This window comes from Panicum virgatum, chromosome 5K (genome assembly GCF_016808335.1).
Source record: "Panicum virgatum strain AP13 chromosome 5K, P.virgatum_v5, whole genome shotgun sequence".
NCBI lineage: Eukaryota > Viridiplantae > Streptophyta > Magnoliopsida > Poales > Poaceae > Panicum > Panicum virgatum.
The window spans coordinates 328,351-345,544 of record NC_053140.1 but is presented as its reverse complement, the minus strand read 5'-3'; the positions used below and the strand labels follow the sequence as shown (position 1 = coordinate 345,544).

At 49.9% G+C, this 17,194-nt stretch overlaps 3 protein-coding genes across 3 annotated transcripts; all 3 read left to right on the top strand.

Moving 5' to 3' along the window:
* The first annotated feature begins 6,193 nt into the window (after window positions 1–6,193).
* LOC120705439 (zinc finger protein MAGPIE-like) lies at window positions 6,194–8,267 on the top strand. The gene is made up of 2 exons (XM_039989754.1): window positions 6,194–7,249; window positions 7,381–8,267. Exons 1-2 carry the CDS (start codon window positions 6,837–6,839, stop codon window positions 8,102–8,104), a joined length of 1,137 nt encoding a protein of 378 aa, XP_039845688.1. The 5' UTR covers window positions 6,194–6,836; the 3' UTR covers window positions 8,105–8,267.
* Window positions 8,268–8,894: 627 nt separating this feature from the next.
* On the top strand, window positions 8,895–10,805 carry LOC120705440 (60S ribosomal protein L18a-like protein). Its single transcript, XM_039989756.1, has 4 exons — window positions 8,895–9,240; window positions 9,317–9,377; window positions 9,482–9,596; window positions 10,583–10,805. Exons 1-4 carry the CDS (start codon window positions 9,090–9,092, stop codon window positions 10,640–10,642), a joined length of 387 nt encoding a protein of 128 aa, XP_039845690.1. The 5' UTR covers window positions 8,895–9,089; the 3' UTR covers window positions 10,643–10,805.
* Window positions 10,806–13,006: 2,201 nt separating this feature from the next.
* On the top strand, window positions 13,007–15,316 carry LOC120705438 (probable WRKY transcription factor 31). The gene is made up of 3 exons (XM_039989753.1): window positions 13,007–13,825; window positions 13,976–14,089; window positions 14,350–15,316. The coding sequence occupies exons 1-3, from the start codon at window positions 13,211–13,213 to the stop codon at window positions 15,001–15,003; spliced, it is 1,383 nt and encodes a 460-aa protein (XP_039845687.1). The 5' UTR covers window positions 13,007–13,210; the 3' UTR covers window positions 15,004–15,316.
* Window positions 15,317–17,194: the final 1,878 nt, after the last annotated feature.

The window sequence follows — 17,194 nt, the reverse complement described above, 5'->3', positions numbered from 1 at the left end:
TCAGAGTTATTTCAGCCAAAAATCTCGGGATTCGCTCCATAGAAATTAGAGTAGATACAGAAAAGGAAATCTGATTACAAGGATTACATCCCAATAGAAGAAAATACACAGATCTGAGCAACTTCACCACTCGAAACTACTCGATCTGAGTTACAAAGGAGCCAGCCCTAGGTCTGATACAGAGATACAAAGCTTGTTACTCCTAAAGGGGAGTAATTCAGATACATTCAGGGAGGAAAAGGCTTGTTGTAAGAAGATATGCATGATCAGGAACATCGCAAATCCTCTTCTTGCACCTGTTTTTCTCCCTGATACGTTTTGCAACAAAAACAATGCCATCTCCCCAGAAGCCACTAAAACCCAGAGAATGGCTCCAACAGACCGCAAAACGCTTCTGATACGGCTTCCACCATCAGCCCACCAGGTGCAAGACGACCAGGATGGCTGCGATGTGAGAAGCAAGAGTGGCGGCCTGGAAGATAACAAGTGTTTGTGCTGCTCACAAACACTCTTCTAGCACCTACAAGGATGAATCGGGTACTCTCATCAGGAGGTCGAGTACTCTCCAACGAAGAACTCCACTTGGAACCCATGGCTACAACTGCAAGATTGAAGATTCATGTGCCACAGACCATGCTTAAATAGAAGAAGCAGCGGGGCCTCACTACCCCTCGTGACACCAAAGGACAGAGCGGCTCACGGGTGAAAAAGAAAATATTCTACAGCAGTACTTGCCACGTGAACCACGGGAAAATAGTACACCGCACTATCACCTTTTCAGAAGATTCACCACAGCACTGATGAGCTTAGAAAAGATCACAGAGGACGTAACACGATATCCTGGACCCTTAACTCCAAATCACGGATTTGAATTCAAGGCTCGGGGGCTGCGGGATATGTGTCATAAATGGCAACTTTTTTCGAAAAAGTTTCAAACTTCAAACGGAAGATCGAAGGACCCGGAAGACTGAGTTGATCCTCAGCCTGATTTATCAAATCAAACTAAGGCTCGGGGGATACTCCATATGGAGCGCGAGTACATCACGCACCATATCAGAAAAAGGACTCGGGGCTTGAGCACCTCATAGCCTCGACGCAGCCGAAGAAACACTAGGAAGACTACTCGAAGCACCCGAAGAACTCCAAGGATGGACAACCTGCTCCAGAAGCACTCGAAGTGCAAGTTGCCCGAACAGGAGTCCAGAAATTCTTGGAGTATTCGGCGAACATCTTCAGAAGTACTTGACGCCTACGAAACTCGACTATGAAGAGCTCGGGGGCTTGTCAGACCCGGGACAGCAGGACTGCCCACGGGCATGGAATATTCCAGAGTAGAGAATAGCACATGAATATGCCCTACCTCTTTTGTATCTACCTGAATAGGAGTAGAACTAGTCGACATACTCGGAAACCAGCCGAACTCCTCCTACTGGGATCCTAACAGAACTCGACTAGGACTTTCCATGTAACCCTATTCCCCCGGATCATATAAGGGCGAACAGGGACCTCCTCAAAAGGGACGAGACACATCGAACAACACCTAAGGGAATATAAACCACCACACAGGATGTAGGGTATTACGCTCCGACGGCCTGAACCTGTCTAAATCCTTGTGTCCCTAGCACCATCGCGTTCTGATCTCGGCGAGTCCCTACTCATAACCACTCTCCTCGGGATAACCCTCGGAGAACCCGACGGTAAAACACCGACACTTCCTTCATGGAGAAGCTCCTTAGTGAAAAGCGGGATCAAGATGATAGGGAACTGGTGGCCTAACCTTTGTGGCAAGTCAAGGGTCCCCAAAAGAGACTTGGTTGCCGAAAAGCAATATTATTTTGATTCATTAAGTGCTTCAATAATGTGGACTAGAGGCGGCTTAGTGCCTACCGATACCACAGGATAAATCTTCGCGTTGAGAGTTTATTTGCTTCCCCTGATCATCTCCTTCTACTTACAACTTGTGTGCCTTTACGTTCTTAGAGTAGCATCAAGTTAGAATTGGCTATAGGTTACAAAACATGTCTTGGCATTAGGGTTTCACACAAGATGAACCGTAGTTGCAAATGTAGATAGCATGATCTAGTTTATATTTTGTGCAATTTATTAGTTGGAGCCATATATTAAGATTTTAAGCTTGTCTAATTTGCCCCTCTCCCTCGGGCTACGAGTACCGATTCCTTTCAAGGATAAAGAGTAGAGAGAGAGAGATAAGGCAAAGGGAATGGTTCGTTAGCATCACCGCCGCATTGTAAAATGACCCGACGGTGATAGTGGACATCACTGTCGGATCGTAATACGAACCGGAGATGGTGATGTCCACTATCATCGCCGTGTCTCTAAATTATAGCTTGACCCACGATGAATGAATTGGGCTAGTATAGGGCTTGCTCGCTCGCTCACACACTCCCTTCTCATCCAATGGGCAATTAGCAGTAGTGCTTTTCTCTCACACCAAATCAGCAACAGCCACGAGCCACCACCAGTTAGCAGTATTTATCTCTCACAGCAAATCAGCATCAGTCACAGCTAGCTGAACAGAGCTTCAGCACCTCCCGCACGCAAACCCCGCTAGCTCTCCCCTCCCCCTGTCCTCTCCTCAGCGATCTATCTCAACAACCGGAGAGACTCCAAGACGAGCCTTCCCTCCTTAAACCCCAAACTTGAAACCTGATGGTCATGGCACGCTAGGGTTTGGATACTATCAAGCGAATGGATTGGAAACAGATATATGGTCCCATGCAGTGGCCAGTGGGCAAGGTCAAATCCAAGCAAGCAAAAGCAAACATACCCATGGTGACAAGGCTTCTCTTTTTCCCAAACCTCCATGTTAGTTTTCTTTTCCCAAAGTGTATCTCACTTCTCCCACACTGGTAGTAGCAGGCAAAGGGGAGAGAGAGAGAGAGATTTCTGCGGACTTTAATTTGGAAAGGAATCTTGTGGCCGCCCGAGCCTTTAAGAAAGCTAAGGCTCCCTTGGGGCCTGCAATTGCAAATGCGTGCATGAGGAGAATATCCTAGGACTTGCTAGAGTTCATTCGCTAGAGTCCAAGGGATTAGCGCTAAACAAAGCCCAGAGGCAAAAAAAGGCTCATTATTATCACGCATCCTAGTATCCTACTAGCTCTCTCGCATTGCAATGCAATCTGCGGCTGGGTTAGTAGAAGTCAGCTCGCAAGCAGACGCCTTCCCACACTTGCAAATATTCACCTGCCACCTGACTAGCTTGGTAGCTTGCTTTGCGATTTGATATGATCGATCCACCAGCTGATGATCTGATTGCTGCTTTCTAGCTAGCTAGCTTGGTGCTGATCAGATCTCACTCGCTCTCTGACTTGGAATTCGCATCTCTGCAGCCTGTAGACCCTGCATCAACAAACGCGTTTCCTGTCAAAACGAGGACACATGATTAATTGCATGCATGTTTAATTTCTTGATCGATATTCTCCACACACAGACACACACACTGGCTGCGCAAGAAACTGATACCACTGTTTGTTTTTCTTTAATTTCTTACGTGAAGTTAATCGGCATATATTATCATTAATCCGATCCTATTCCTAGCTTGACAAAAAGCTGCACCCTGCATGATCATTGACCCGGCCTGCTAAATAGCTAGCTTGAATATATAATTAAAATGACGAGGAGGAAGGAAGTTAAGGTCGGACAATCAAGACACGACAGTTAGTTGGCGCCCTTTACTAGTCACCTAGCACATCTGCTCTGACCAATATAATTATATTAATGTAATCTTACTACTCCGATATGATGCCCGACATACATATATATATGCACGGTTTCCTTGAATCCTTGGAAATTAAAGAAAAGGAGGAATCTGAATATACGACTACTAGTATGCTAGCGACGGATCGAGACAAAAACACCATGCATGCATCAAACCCTCAACGATCGGATCGAACAGTACGCATCTAACTAAGGCCTCGTTTGGTTTTCTATTTTATTAACCGTGGCGGGCCACCTCGGTAAATCGCTTAATTTTCCGTGACCTTGAGAGCGAGCTATATTTTGTCCGCCTCGCAAAATATATTTGTTTGTTGCAGTGAGCTGCCAGTGGCAGCCTTGAACTGAACTCGATCAACTGATGAAGCGGAATAATTGTGTATATCAAACTCAACATGCATGCATAGCACTAGAGAAGAAGAATACACTACGGAATTATATTATATTGCAGGGCGGAACGAATCAAGTATATGTAGTATGTTCATATGAATGCATTGCAATCGAAGAAGAAGGAGGAGGAGCAGCAGCAGGCAGCAGCAGCAAACCAAGCATGCTATTGCAAGGCCGGACAGATATTCCATTTCCTGTCGTTTCTGGCATGGCGTCGCCTATCTACATGGCCGCTTCCTCCTCGATCGATCTCCTAACAGCTAGATTTATTTGCATATGCATCGATCTCGCAACGCATGCACTGCACGTGCCCTGCCCTGCCCTGCACGCTAATATATGTATATTTGTAAACATATTCCATCTCGATTATGGATGCAAGGGGGGCGGTTTGCGGCTGCCCGCCCCGCGTCCGCACAAGCCGCGAGTCCTATCGCGGGCAAATGCGGCAGCCCGTATAGCGCCGCTTGATTTTGCGGGTTTTGCGGCAGCCCACATGCATCTGCGATTCCATGGCGATGACAGAGGGGGTGTGCCATGATGCTGCATTTGTTGATATCAACGGTGGCGAGGCTGGTGAGCGCTGTGGCCGCGAGCGTGCTGACCGTGCCGCCGCGGCGAAGAGTGCGTCGACGGCACCATCCGTCACGAGCCCGACACACGCGTCGTCGCCGCCCAGGGTAAGGAGCAAGAACGCCCAGACCGCCGCCTCGTCCCCGGCCGCCGCGTGCCGCAGTTGCACCGCCGCGTTGCCGGACTCCGTCCGTCCGGCGGCGCCGAACTTGGCAAGCCTCAGCAGCACCGGCACGGACGACGAGGACTGAATTGCTGCCGCCGCCGCTTCTTGCCTCCCCTGCGCAGGCCCTTCAGAGGGGACGGAGGCGGCCACCGCTGAAGGCGCGACGGCGGCTATGAGGCGGCGCAACGCGTGGTTGGGGATGCGCAGGCCCCTTGCTTTTGTGAGAACCTGCTCAAGCAAGCACGATTGTCAGAATGTCAGTAGCTAGCAAGATTATTCTACTTGGGAATTGAGAGGCGGAGGGAACAGGGCATCACATTGTACTTTGGAATTCTCTAAAATTCTGTAGAGATTTGCAAGGGGCGAGCTGCGAGAGAGTTTTGCAAGATTTCTGTAGGATGGTGAGCCGCCGCAGCTTCCGGTCGCTGCCATGGCTCCTCCTCCTGGAGTTTCTTGCCGACGTGGTGGCCGCGGTGGCGGTGCCCAAGCCGCTGATGCTGGGCATCGCCGAGCCGCCGGGCGCCGCGGCAAGGCCCGCCGGCGCATCGCGGCCCGGGGGAGGCGGGAGGCCCGACCGGTCGGTGGCCGGCGCGGACGTGATCCTCGTCGGGTTCACCGCAGCGGTCGTGGTCGTCGTCTCCTGTATCAGTCAGGTCGTACGCGGTCGTTGCCACATGCGGGATGCGGCGCCGCCGGGCAGCGCGGGCAAACCCGCGTGCACCGCTCCAGCTATGCGGACTCGCGGCGCGGGTTATGCGGGTTGGTGGCGCGGGTTGACCCAGCGGGCTCGCGGCAGAGCCCGCCCCGATTGCATCCCTAATCTCGATCAGTCCCTAGTAACACTCTAGGAGGGGGAGGGGCGCTGCAGCTGCAGGCCAAGTCCGTTGAAACAAGAGGAGCTAGAGGCCGAGAAATTAAAGTGAAGAAACAAAAACAAGTGAGAAATTAAAGGATGTGGGACAAAAGAAACAAGGCTTCAGCCTCGATGGATCCGTCATGCATCCTGGGATGAGCCAGAGAGATTGGGATGAGATGGTCAGAGGGACATGCAGCAAGCATCACATTATGGGCTAATGATGCCAATTGCAAAGGCACCAAGCCACAGCTTTTTACTTTTCCCTATCTTTCTCCTCATCATATGTGTCATCATGGATTCCATTCCATTGCACACCCACAGTCTCTGGTATCTCTGCACAAAGCCACAAACACCTAAACACTAGCTACACCTTTCAAGTTTCACCTTTTCATCTCTCCACCAATTTTTAATATCTCTCTCTCTCTCTGGTATTTTTTTTATTCCCCTTCCTCCCTCTGATTCTCTCTCTGGTGGTGGTGGTGGTGGTGGTGGTAGTAGTAGTATAGTAGAGTTGCGGAGTTCCCTTCCTTCTCCTTGCCTATTTATCCTCTCGCAGCTGCCTCTTGTTGCTGAATTAGCGTCTTGCATTAGCTTGCTTGAGTAATGACCCACACCACCTAAGAAGTAAGAGAACATTATTAGTTGTTACATAGATTGATCGATAGATAGATAGAGGCAGACAAGACCTATCAAGGGAGCGCATTCTTACCTTCCTTCTTGGATCGAATTAAGATCGATCGTCAGGAGATAGATTACAGGAGGGAAGAAAAGTAATTAAAGCAAGCAACAATGGCAGCAAGTGCAGCGGCATCATCCATCATCTCCAACCCCTTATTGGCTCCTCTCACCAACCTGCAGCCGTCGTCTCATCAACAAGCAGCAGCAGCCGATGAGCAGCAGCCGCCTCTCCCTCCTCCCGCCAAGAAGAAGCGCAACCTCCCGGGCACACCAGGCAAGTCGTCGTCTATCTGTCGTCTCCTCCATTATATTGTTGTGTACGTCGAGTCTAGCTTGGACGATCGATCTTGCATTGTTGGTCGATCTTGCACATGATTATATTGACCAGCTATAACTAATTATTAATAATAAATAAAATAATAATAACAACCTGCTGCATATGCACTGCCTCGCAGACCCTGATGCCGAGGTGATCGCGCTGTCGCCGCGGGCGCTGCTGGCCACCAACCGGTTCGTGTGCGAGATCTGCGGCAAGGGCTTCCAGCGCGACCAGAACCTGCAGCTCCACCGGCGGGGGCACAACCTGCCATGGAAGCTGCGGCAGCGCAGCGGCAAGGAGCCCCGGAAGCGCGTGTACGTGTGCCCGGAGAAGAGCTGCGTCCACCACAACCCGGCGCGCGCGCTGGGCGACCTCACCGGGATCAAGAAGCACTTCTGCCGGAAGCACGGCGAAAAGAAGTGGAAGTGCGACAAGTGCAGCAAGCGCTACGCCGTGCAGTCGGACTGGAAGGCGCACTCCAAGACCTGCGGCACCAGGGAGTACAGATGCGACTGCGGCACGCTCTTCTCGAGGTCTTGCATTATTGATCGCTTCTTCTTCTTCTTCTTCTTCTTCTTCTTCTTCTTCTTCTAGGATCTATCCATGCATCATATATTGATCCATCCATCCATCCATCCATCCCTAATTAATTCCATGGCTGCAGGCGCGACAGCTTCATCACCCACCGCGCCTTCTGCGACGCGCTGGCGGAGGAGACGGCCAGGCTCAGCGCCACCGCCGCGCCCAGCGCAGCCCAGAGCAGCAGCAACTACCTCTTCGCGGGGGCGGCGGGGCTGGCCAACATGATGCTCCCGCCGGCCCCCGCCGCACCGCACCTCAAGCCTGCTGCTGGCCTCTCGCTCTGGGGGCCGTCGTCCATGGCCGACATTGGTATTGGTGGTGGCGCTGCGCCAGTGCCCCCGCACCTGTACGCGGATCTCTTGGCGCCGCCGACCTCGGACGCGGCGGCGCAGCTGGCCTGCTGCTGGCTGTACGGCAACAGCAACGGCGAGCTCTCCTCGGCAAACAACGCCAGCGCGCTGACGACGGAGGCGCAAAGCGTGCCCTCCTTGTTCAGCGGGCAGCAGCACGCCAAGCCCTTGGCGCCCACCGACATGTCCGCGACGGCGCTGCTGCACAAGGCCGCGCAGATGGGTGCCGTGACGTCCACCATGTCCGACGACGCTGGAGCAGCAGCTATGTTCCAGCAGAGCGCTAACGGCAACCTCACCGGCGGGAGCGTGGCCTACGACGACGACGTCTTGTCGGCGGCGGCGCGCCACATCAAGGACGCCGTGGGGAGGGAGGAGACGAGGGATTTCTTAGGCGTTGGCGTGCACCCGCTGTGCTCTTCGTCGCTGCTGGCGCCTCTGCAAGGCCGGATTTAATTAATTCCTTCTTATTAGTTGATGATGATTTGCAGGCGATGCAATTAATTAATCAATCACGTAGCTTTGCTTGCCATTGCATTGCCTTCCCATCTCATTGCTCCACACATGTCTCTGTTGCTTTGGTCCCAATATCTAAGAAAAAATGAAGCAGCTGAATTGATGTGCTTGGCCAAATGTCACATCATTCATGGTTTCATCAGGTTGAATAATTAAGGGTAAGCAAAAGGAAATGAAGACGTAGTACGCCACAAGACAATGGGGTGCCCAATAACCTGCCAGCATCAACATATGATTGGCCTCTTCCACATACTTGTTAGCAGCGTGCTCAGTGCATTTTGGTTGTAATGGGAGATGCATGTGTGCTGAAACAAGATCCTGTCTAGAGATATTCCGATTAATAAATTATCTTAGGAGCTAGTGCGCTTAATTTGGTTATAAATAATAATGGAAAGCAAAATCAATCAGCTAACTGATTACTGATCCAACATATGCACGGGACATCAATTGGTGGCGGAGTACCAAGAAACAAGCAGCAGGAAACAGTTTCAGTAATTTTGGTTTACATGCATGCATATTACGCGTACGTAGCTAGTTTCAGAAATTGTTTCTTTTTTTAAGGGAGGAAGAAATTGCAAGGCCAAGTGGAGTTATTTAGCCTTTTGGGGCCCAACCCAGCCCACACAATCAATGTGTTCCATTAGCATCTAACCATCCATCCATCCATCCATCAGTAGTACTAATGATGGATAAAAGGTAATTAGTGTGGTGCTTGGAAGTTGCTGTCGCGAATGCCACCATCAGTAGTGCGTGCTTTGTGAGTCGAGTCAGATGCTCAGATCAGATCATCTCCTCGGCAAGGATGATGAGATGTGTCTAGTCGTCTATCCTAGCTAGGTCGTGGGGAATTGCCAACTGCTTGATCTGATTGGTGATCTCTTCTTAATCACCCTCCAGCTCCAACCCAGATCCAGGAGGGAGGGAGATGAGCGGCGGCCAGGTCCAGGAGGAGGACAAAGGAGCAGGGGGCTACGGCACCTTCCAGGGCCCGCCCAGCTACCCGCCCCCGCGCCCGCCGCCCCTCGGCTTTCCCCAGCCCGTCCCGCCGCCAGCCCACCACCGCGCCGCCGCTCCCGGTAATGCTTCCTTCTCTGCCTTTTCTTCCTAAAACAAATTAATTGCCACTGCCTCAAGATCAAGATTACGAAGCAGGTGTGCGTGGACATGGTCACGACCGCCTCCCTTGTTGCGGCATCGGCTTTGGCTGGTTCCTGTGAGTCATCAACATCATCCTTCTTCTTCTTTTCGTTTTTCCTGCCAACAACAATCTCAGAGTTTTTATCATCTCCCTTCCTGAAAGTTTCAACGTCCAAGCAGGTTCATACTCGGCTTCTTCCTTGGTGCTATTCCCTGGTATGTTGGAGCCATTCTTCTGTGCTGTTCCAGAGTGGACCACAGGGGAAAACCAGCCTATGTCGCATGCACAGTAGCTGTGAGTAAACTTAAGCATCAGATCTAGTATTCATCATTATTATATACATATGATCCATCAGATTCATATATGTGTAGTAGCCAAGTTCATCTCTATGCTCTCATGTCCGATTCTGACATGAGCGAGGCTAGTGTTTCAATCCAGTGTGCTTCATTCTTGTGCTCTAAAGTATTCTCTAGGAAACAGTGGCGGATCTAGAAAAATTATTAGGAAGGACTTATTTACTTCATCTTCTACCTATAGCTATTTCTTTCAAGCTTCAATGGCTACAAATTCATAGGAGGGGCTTAGGAGGGGCTCCATGCATCTAGCACGGGTAGGAGGGGCTCTAGCCCCGGCTGACCCGGTGCTAGATCCGCCCCTGCTAGGAAATGTTGGTTTGACTGTAAACATGGACCAAATTTCTTTTCTGCAATGTTTCTTCATGGCTACTCATATGTTGCTCGATCTGCTAGTAACCAATCAAATAATTGAGAAATGTCTGAAGAAAAATAATGAAGAAATCCTAGTTCACAGCAACAAGTTCGTTGGATTTCTACATGCTTTGACTGAACCTATATCATCATAATTCATGCAATAAAATTTCTACATCTGTATAGCTAGTGATCCATATATATAGCAAAGAGAGGAGGTTACCCGATTAAAAGAAATCTGCCGGACTTGTCTTAATATACGAGTTTCAGAGCAAACAACCAAAAACAAAAGCAAGCAAATAGGAGGAAACAAAAAATATTTGCATCGGGTCATCAAAACAGGCACGACTCTCTTGGGTATAGCAATGGCGTAGTGTTCTGCACTTCTATGTAAACTACTTTCTCCTCTCTTAATACAAAGATACGCTGCTCTCCTGCGTGTTTGAGAAAAAAAATCTGCATAGATATCGCCCTCATGAACTCCACTTTTAATCACTTTTTGCATCAATCACTATTCACTTCTAGTGTGTTGAATCTCGGGTTCATTCTAATGTGAATTTCTTGGTATAACAGGCAATCCTCGCTACAATTGCTGTGACCATTGGGGCGACTGCTGGAGCTCATTTTTATTGACTTTTTTATTTACACTGTATTGTCATTGTACATAATATCATCTCATGTTCTTCATTGTAATGGCTTATTTTGTTTTGCATTTCGATTCTTAATGTTTAACGAGGAAAAAAACATTGTTATATGGTCATAAATAAATCAGACCGAGATGGCTTTGCCTTGTGAATTATGGAACAATTTGAGTCTGGAAAAGAAATTGCATTTTCTTTTCAAAGCGAGGCATGTTCCCATTTCCATTATGAACGAAAATTCCAAAAGTTTATTTGTAGAAACGAGAGACAAACCTGATTCAAGCGTGCTGAACTTGATCGCCATGTCTCCTCAGCACTACACCGACGCCTAGCCCTTGCAGCGTATGTTCAACTGATGCTACTGACGTGCACTGCACTTGATCACCGTTGCACTGACTTGTTATTTTTCCATGGTGTCGGTCTAGCCGGTTGACTCTTTTCAGCTGCACCTGTCCAATTCGTCTCAGTTTAACAGGTTTTTCACTATGATATTTGGACACCTGGCAACGATTTGGACTCCATCCGTGGAACTTAAAAATCCTACAAACTTGAGCTCACAAACTCATTATTTCCATTAATTATATTGTCACACAATCACCAAAATCACAAACTATTGTCTAATAAGATCATGTTCCTAACTTGGAGAAATATTCTTTTCCGGATCCATTCCTATCCATGCGAATCTCGATCCAAACGCGGGCCATCCGGATCGATCCCATCCTAATCCCCCTGGACCCAACAATCAAACCCATACTAAGAGCATCTCCAGCAGTCCCTCAATCCCCAATCCAACTACTATATTAGAAAAGTAGATAAGAAAATAATACTCCAGCAGTCTCTCAAAATCTTTCTCTTTTCGCAATAATTATTGGAACAACCCAATAATTCATCCCAACTCTCCCTAAATAAAGGGGGAGTTGTGACTCTCCCAATAAGGTAGTTGGATTAGGAGAAGGTTATTGGGAGACTGCAAAAGCAAGTCCTCTAATAATTCTTGAATATTTATTAGGACATTTTTCAATACCAGTTATTGAAAAAAATTATTTGGGGACGGCTGGAGATGCTCTAAGTAGTGTAAATCTCAGTCCAATTTGCAGCTGCCTACCAAGGCACCAATATAAATTAGATATCCTTGTGTCGTGACCACATGAAGACCAGATCCACCAATCAGGGGATGGGAGCGCCATGCATTCTTCTTCTTCTATTTTTTTTTTCAAACCGTAAACGTGGCAACTACGTACTCACCTTTGACATCCGACCTCCGACCTGACCTGATGACCTCAAGTAATTATACTAGTACTGCACCTCGACTTAATTAATTGAACCAAATTATATAACTCTTGAATCATTTTTTCTTGGGGCCACATGATATGCATAATAAGTTATCTCTGGCAATCTGTCACGGTGAATCTGATCTCTCAGGAGTCTGTGATCTGCGCATCCCCTTCCTCACCAGGTCTCCGGTCTCCCATGCCTGGCAGCGACCTCAATCTGCATGCCATCCGTGGCTGCTAAGTGCTGGGCTTACATGTTGTGCCGCACGTGGGTTGATGCCAATCGGCGCCGTGGAAAGGAGTTTGGTTGACGATCAAAATTGGTATGATTATGCAGACCAGTCAGATTGATATGCACAAACAAGTTAGACTGATTTGTGTTACTTTATCATAATGCAAATTTGAGTTCACAATTGCATACTTGTTGAGGCAATTAAAATTCATATATAGAACGGCATGGTGTCTTGTTCAAACTAAACAAATCAAAACCCGGCAGCTAATTAAGGTAGCTGAATCAAACAAGAAAAGAAAAGAAAAGAGAAAATGACGGATGCATGGTGATGGTGGGCGTGGGCATCTTGGACCGTTCCCGCACCCACGCACCCATGGGGCCGGGCATGGGGCGGAGCGGGTCAAGCGCCGGCGTTGACCTTGTCTCCTCCACGTGGGGCAAGATTAAGAAAGGTAGGCCGGGCGGTGTGGGTGTGACCCCTCCCGCCCGCCGTGTCAAGTGTCGGGCCGGGAGCTTCGTGGAACTGGCGGACTGGCCAAGCGTAGGAGTACGTTGAAAATCCTTGGACCGACGACCAATTTCGCTTTGCTTTAATTTCTCATCATCTTCTTTTTCTTTATTTATTTTTAGATAGATTCTCCTCTAATAAAGCGATAAAAGCAGTCGTCGTCGTCGTCGCGGGTCTCTTGCATTCGCATTGGTTCTCTCCACCATCGGGCAGAAGGAGTCAGCAGCCGCAGGCAGACACCGCGCTGACGCAGCTCCTGATGTCATGTCAATCGATACGACGATCCAGACGCCGCCGCGGCTTTTCCCTTTCTTATATATATACATATATATATACATATACATATATATATATACACACACGCCTCCCGTGCCTACTTTCCGCCTTTCTCTCTTGTTCGATTCCATCTCCATCTCTCTTAGTAATTACAGTTGTAGCGTAGCTTCTTGGTCGTCGCACGTCTTCTTTTTAGCTTCTTCTTCTTCTTCTTAGCTTCTTCCTCCTCCTCCTCCTTAAGCTGCTGCTGCTCAACCTGCCGCCGGGGGGATGTCGGCGTCGGCGGACCACCAAGCTGGCGGAAGCAGCAGCAGCTTATTAAGGAGGCGGAGGTCCGTCGAGGTGGACTTCTTCTCCGACGTCGGCAAGGACAAGGAGAAGATGCCCGACCCGCCGCCTAGCCCGCCGGGGGGCCTCGGCCTCGCCATCAAGGAGGACCTCACCATTAACCTCCTTGTTCCCGCGGCGACCCGACGAGACCACGAGGACAAGAAGACGATGGCGGTGCAGCAGCAGCAGCAGCTGCCGGCCTTGCAGGCGGAGCTTGGGCGCATGAACGAGGAGAACCACCGCCTGCGGGGGATGCTCGCGCAGGTCACCACCAGCTACCAGGCGCTCCAGATGCATCTGCTGGCGCTGCAGATGCAGCAGCCGACGATCCCCCAGCAGCAGCCGCCGCCGCCGCCGTCCAATAACTCGTCGACGGAGGTGGTGGGCAGCCCGCGGCGGTCGTCGTCCGCCACCGGCAACAACAAGGACCTGCGGCAGGCGCCGGACAGCCCGGACGCCGCGGCCGCGGGGTGGCTGCCGGCGCAGGGGCGGCAGCAGGAGGCCAGCATGAGTAAGGCTCGCGTCTCGGTGCGCGCGCGCTCCCAAGCTCCAATCGTAAGCACTAATTCATAGCTGCTGGATCATCATCTGCACTGCATCCGATCCCATCTTAATTTATTTCCCAATATACATAATAATTACTGAATAGTACGTAATTGCTAGCTAGCTAGGAATTGAATGGAATGCAATTAATTGCTGGTGCAGATCGCCGATGGTTGCCAGTGGCGCAAGTACGGGCAGAAGATGGCCAAGGGCAACCCCTGCCCGCGAGCCTACTACCGCTGCACCATGGCCAACGCCTGCCCCGTCAGGAAGCAGGTACTCGATCCATCTGCCCTGGTCAAATACTTATTATATATACATATATTTACATATATTTATTATATATACATATATACATGTATATATAATAAATATATATATGTACTATATGCGTGTTTGATTGGAGCAAGCAAGCAAAGGCAAAGCTAATTAAGCTACGGATCGTGATCGATCGAGACCGGCAGGCCAGGCAGATAGTAGTTTGACCAACCACTGCATGCAGGTGCTGACCGCTGACTGCTGACTACCGCATGCAGGTGCAGCGCTGCGCCGAGGACCGCTCCATCCTCATCACCACCTACGAGGGCACGCACAACCACCCGCTGCCGCCCGCCGCCATGGCCATGGCCTCCACCACCTCCGCCGCGGCCTCCATGCTGCTCTCGGGATCCATGCCCAGCGCCGACGGCACCAACAGCTTCCTGGCGCGCGCCGTGCTGCCCTGCTCCTCCAGCATGGCCACCATCTCCGCCTCGGCGCCGTTCCCCACCGTCACGCTCGACCTCACCACCCACGGCCCGCCGCCGTTCCACCTGCCGCATGCGCAGCCGCCGCTCTACTCGGACAACCACTCCTCCTCCACCACCAAGTTCTCCGGCCTGCACATGTCCTCGTCGGATACACAACATGCACCATCAGCAGCAGACGCGGCGACCTGCAGGCCACCACCGCCGATCGGGATCGACGACACCGTCAGCGCCGCGGCGGCCGCCATCACAGCGGACCCCAACTTCACGGTGGCGCTGGCGGCGGCCATCACGTCCATCATAGGAGGCGGCGGCCGCGGCCATCATCATCACCACCACGGGCTGCAGCAGGCCGGCGCCAACAACAACAGCAACAACAACAATGTCACGAGCAGCAGCAACAACACGGCGACCAGCAACAACACCAACAGCGAAACCCAGTGAACACAACACACATTTATATATCTATATATCATCAGATTAGTAGCAGCTAGCTCAAATTTTGATGATTTTAATTTGCATTACCTTGCATTGCAGCAGCAAAAGTTGTATTCATTAATTCATTACGTCGTGTTTAATTTCTTGCTGATTATATATACAGTACTCTAGAGTTTAGTTAGCTTCTGCGTGCATGCTGCCAAGGCAGGCATGCATATGCAGCTAGGTGTTGATATATACGTACTTCATATAATAAATACAATGCCAGCTACTCCTTGTATATGTAATAATAGCAGGTCGACTATTCTATTCTATTCTATCTGGAGACTGAATTTTCAATTTCCTTTTGTCGTTTCCAAACACAAGCATGCATAGATGGTCTGAAATGAACCGGGTTGTCGAACGGACAACCCGACTCCCTGTATCGTCGTGATAATCCCTGGATCAGTAGCTATCACATACAGAACTCATTTCAATTACATATCACAGTCATACTTCGCGATAAAACACAACAAAGGTTTAATTATTACATAATCCAGCGGATTGTGGTACGAAATCATCTGGTACAAGCCCATTGGGCTAAAAGGGAACAACCAGAAAACGGAAGCGGTAGCTAGACTTCTTGGGCATCCTTCATCTTGACGTCTTCTTTCATCCACAGGCAAACTTGAGCGAAGCACGAGTCGTCCTTAGTCCTTCCTTCAAAGTCATCGTCGATCTTCGAGTCAGATCCTGCATCTACCAAACTATCCCCAAGGACGGGATAGGTCCACGTCACCATCCGTATGCAAGCTTTAAGTGGATGCATTATGATATAAGAAATAGTCAACGGATAAGGCTAGGGTTTCCTATGCGTAGCATCAACAAAGTATAGCATCTGCCAAGTTACCTAACGCGGGCCATTCCGGCATCCCGGACTCCATTCCGGCATCCCGGACTCCCGGTCAACTCACACCTCCGAGACAAGTCCCTGGTAACCAAGTCGGTGCGAGAACTCCCTCTCCTCGCACCTCAGCTGCTATCCAAGCAGGAAAGTAGGCTAGAGGGAGGTAGAAAAGTATCAAGTCACACTAACTAATGGAAGTAACAGAAGAGTAGGAATGTACATGACCGAGTACGCGGCTATACGTATAGTTTTCACCCTGCAGGGGTTGTACACCTGTACCCACTCGCCCCGTCGCCAGCCAGCAGACAACTCTGACTGACTCCGAGGCACCGGTCTACTGAGAACAAGAACTAGCAGCCATGGCACCATCCTGCTTTCCCGGGTTTGGGCGCGTTCTCTCGTAAGAGGTCGCCTCGGGACTGTGAAGCCATCTAGAATAGGATTCCCATGAATCCCGCGAATCGGGGAACGTCAGGTCCACATCTGCTCCCCCTGCACCGATACTACATCCGCCTACAGGCTTGGCACCACGCTTACTAGCCTCGGACTGGATCCACCCGCATAGTGGATAAGTGGTGTGCACGCTCACAAAGTCCACTAATCATAGTTACACCAACCGGTTCCTTATATGCTGGGGCGAGCATCTCCGTCCTCATGTGTATCCGCCACAGCGGTCCGTGACTGGCACCCATTACAGGTAAGGCCCACAAAACACCTCCAGAGTCTAACCGTGTCCAACGACACAAACATGCACCCGCAACAGGTGCTCGCAGGGTGTGCCCAACACACACCCCCAGCAAAGTCAACTTGCTCGCCCCCTGCTAAAATCCCTAATCACCAACTCCTGATATGGTGGATCTCCACTCACGCCAAGACTATCATATCACGAGGAAATCCCACACATACACATGCAAGCATATCAACCATTCAAACATGGTTTATATTAGGAGTTCAAGGAATAAGGGCACACAATTGGCTATGCAGGTTCATCTCATAACAGTAATAAAGTGATAGCAGTTCTAGCAAGCAATGTCTAATAGGTAATCAAATCATAGATTGGCGTGAACTTGAGACTTCTCGTAGTCATCCTAGGTCTAGAGAGTCTTCTCGTTGTCCGGGACGTCCTCCTGGGTCCTCTGGGCGTCCGGGGCGTCGATCAGCTCCTCCTCGCTAAGGGCCTATTCGTAATTACGAATTACTAAGGGGGCTAAAGTGAAAAAGTGCACAAAAGTACTTAAATAAGATCCAACTCATAACAAAACCTACTCTAATGTGTAGATCATGATTTTAGAAGAATTATGAAACTGGTTT